We start from the raw sequence: 3115 nt of genomic DNA on the forward strand, positions 1-3115 counted from the left end.
CCTATATATCCTGGCCCCTCCCCTTGCCTCCTGGGCTGCAGCCCTCATTTTGCCCCCAATAAAACTTAACTCACAGCTCTCACGTTGTGCATTTTTTTTAAGTCAACAGTCCTAGCAACAAAGCTATTCCAATAACAGAAAAGGGTTGTAGTTTTCTTTTTAGGGAGAGAAAGTTCAGTATGGTACACTTCCTTACAAACAGTAGCTTGAATGATCACATCACAGGTAATCTCTATTATGTACACACTTAGCTTTAAACTGACTGCAATCTTAGATGATTGTCCATAACAGGTGTCAGAATTGCTTTAATAAGAGATAGTATCCTGACAGAAGTGGTGGCAGCGCTGGCGAAGCAGGTGGAGGCGGTGACTGCGACGTCTGAGATGAGAACCTCGCACCGAAGGGTGGGGGCTTGCAGGCAGGCATCCGTCTTAGAGGACCTACATGAGGTGCCGGAGTGGTTGGGTCTCCCTTCTCCAGCTTAGCGAGCACCCAGAGTGATGGCAGTGGTGATGGCGGCAGTTACTCGGACAGCCCCAGTTAAACTGCGCTCTGAGAGATATATCCAGAAAGTGTCCAGAAGAAACATTCTACCGGAAAAACTGAAAGAGCAGTATTTATAACACTGGAATTTGTGGACAGTTTGTTAAAATGGCAGAAAATAGTGAAAATAATAGTAAAAATGCAGATGTAAGGCCCAAAACTAGTCGGAGTCGAAGTGCTGACAGAAAGGATGGTTATGTATGGAGTGGAAAGAAGTTATCTTGGTCAAAAAAGAGTGAAAGTTGTTCAGATGCTGAAACAGTGAGTGCTATAGAGAAAACTGAAGTTCCTTTAAGGAGCCAAGAAAGGAAGCACAGCTGTTCATCTCTTGAGTTGGATTTAGATCATTCCTGTGGGCATAGATTTTTAGGCCGATCTCTTAAACAGAAACTGCAAGACGCTGTGGGGCAGTGTTTTCCAATAAAGAATTGTAGTAGTTGGCACTCTTCAGGGCTTCCGTCTAAAAGAAAAATTCATATCAGTGAACTCATGTTAGATAAGTGTCCTTTCCCACCTCGATCAGATTTAGCCTTTAGGTGGCATTTTATTAAACGACACGCTGCTCCTATAAGTCCCAAATCAGATGAATGGGTAAGCACAGACTTGTCTCAGACTGAATTGAGGGATGGTCAACTAAAACAACAAAGATACATGGAAGAGGTCAACTGCTTCTCACATACCAGTGTTCAGCCCTGTGTCATAACCAATAACGATTCTTTGGGTAGAGGTGGTCCTGGGACTGGCTCTATAATGAACCTGGCTTCAAATAACAGTATAGAAGATAGTGATATGGATTCAGATGATGAAATTATAACACTTTGCACAAGTTCCAGGAAAAGAAACAAACCCAAATGGGAAATTGATAAAGAAACCCTGCAACTGGAAACACCTCCTAAGTACCATACCCAGATTGATTATGTCCACTGTCTTGTACCAGACCTCCTTCAGATCAATAATAATCCATGTTACTGGGGCGTTATGGATAAATATGCAGCTGAAGCTCTACTAAAAGAAAAACCAGAGGGTACCTTTTTACTGCGAGATTCAGCACAGGAAGACTATTTATTCTCCGTTAGTTTTAGACGCTATAGTCGTTCTCTTCATGCTAGAATTGAACAGTGGAATCACAACTTTAGCTTTGATGCACATGATCCTCGTGTCTTCCATTCTCCTGACATTACTGGGCTCCTAGAGCATTATAAGGACCCGAGTGCCTGTATGTTCTTTGAACCACTTGTATCCACTCCTTTAATTCGGACTTTTCCCTTTCCCCTGCAGCATATATGCAGAACAGTTGTTTGTAACTGTACAACTTACGATGGCATTGATGCCCTTCCAATTCCTTCTTCCATGAAATTATATCTGAAAGAATATCACTATAAATCAAAAGTTAGAGTACTCAGGATTGATGTACCAGAACAACAATGCTAAGAAAAGGGTAGGAACACGGGAGTGATTATATACATATTTTCATTTAATATTTTATTTTTCTGATTATGCCACTTAGAATTTTTCTACAGGAGCAGTTGAAGTCCAAAATAAACTTATGCCCTAAATTAAAAAAAAAAAGAGACAGTATCCTGTCATAGGCTTCTAGTGGAATATGCACAACATATTTTTCAGCCTGTTTTTTCAGCCTGATTTTTCAGCCTGTTTTTATGTAGGATAGACTGGAGTCCTTCTAGAAACCTAGCCAACTTCCTCTTTTCTTTCTCATTTTCTGTTAGAATTAGTAAAGAACTAGTCTTTAAGTTGTACTTAAGAGAGAAGCTGTCACCCTGAATATACAAGGAATATCAGCTCGGATCACGTATAACAGCTAAAGCGAGGATAAAGCTCATCAAAAAATCCTCACCTCTAAGATACAAGATTGGCTCACAATAACTCCAGGCTGCGTGGGTTTTCCTTCAGGCAAATCATACAAAAAGAGTAGACAGTTATATACCAATACATAAATCGTTGTCATCCGTTCTCCACACTGGTATGTTTTGCACCTTAAGGTAAACTTTGTAGGGTGTTCCTAGGCCTTTCTGCACATCCACTTTAAGAGGCCTCTGGGACTGCCTAGAGGTTGTACAGACCTTGGGAGCACTGTCTTTGTGGGATACACACCTCCTAGCAATAGCCTTGTTAAATTAGTCCAACCATGAGTGAGGTGCAGTGGCTACAGCAAGTAGGACTGGAAAAAACTTGATGCTAAATCAATGACCTTTTGGCTTTGGTTCAACCAATAAAACGGCCTGTGTGGTGACAGTGGCACAGCAGCTGGCCTTTGCTGCAGCCAAAACATGTCTTCTTGCTGTCCTGGGCTTATGGGCATGAAAATTGATGGGGACACTTCCGGGTTTGGAGTTTGTGTTTCTTACTAGCTCAGCTAGTTCTAAGTTTCAAATCAGTGCGGGAGATGCAGTGTTGAAATAGTTAAAAATAGAAACACAAAAATCTAGAATTTTGAGCTCTGTGTTTATTCTAAATTTATCTCTTGTTTTATTCAGAATTTCCATATCATCTAATAATTCTCTCCTTGTTGCTTCAAAATCCTTTAGTTTGCTTCCAGAAGAGAGGTTTGTAT

General features: G+C 40.9%; 1 protein-coding gene across 1 annotated transcript; it reads left to right on the top strand.

The window, feature by feature from the left end:
* Positions 1–418: 418 nt before the first annotated feature.
* LOC309796763 (suppressor of cytokine signaling 4-like) lies at positions 419–2038 on the top strand. Its single transcript, XM_082610111.1, has one exon. The coding sequence runs from the start codon at positions 652–654 to the stop codon at positions 1972–1974; it is 1323 nt and encodes a 440-aa protein (XP_082466237.1). The 5' UTR covers positions 419–651; the 3' UTR covers positions 1975–2038.
* Positions 2039–3115: the final 1077 nt, after the last annotated feature.

The sequence above is a fragment of the Mesoplodon mirus genome (assembly GCF_964341445.2).
Source record: "Mesoplodon mirus genome assembly, chromosome: X".
Classification (NCBI taxonomy): domain Eukaryota; kingdom Metazoa; phylum Chordata; class Mammalia; order Artiodactyla; family Ziphiidae; genus Mesoplodon; species Mesoplodon mirus.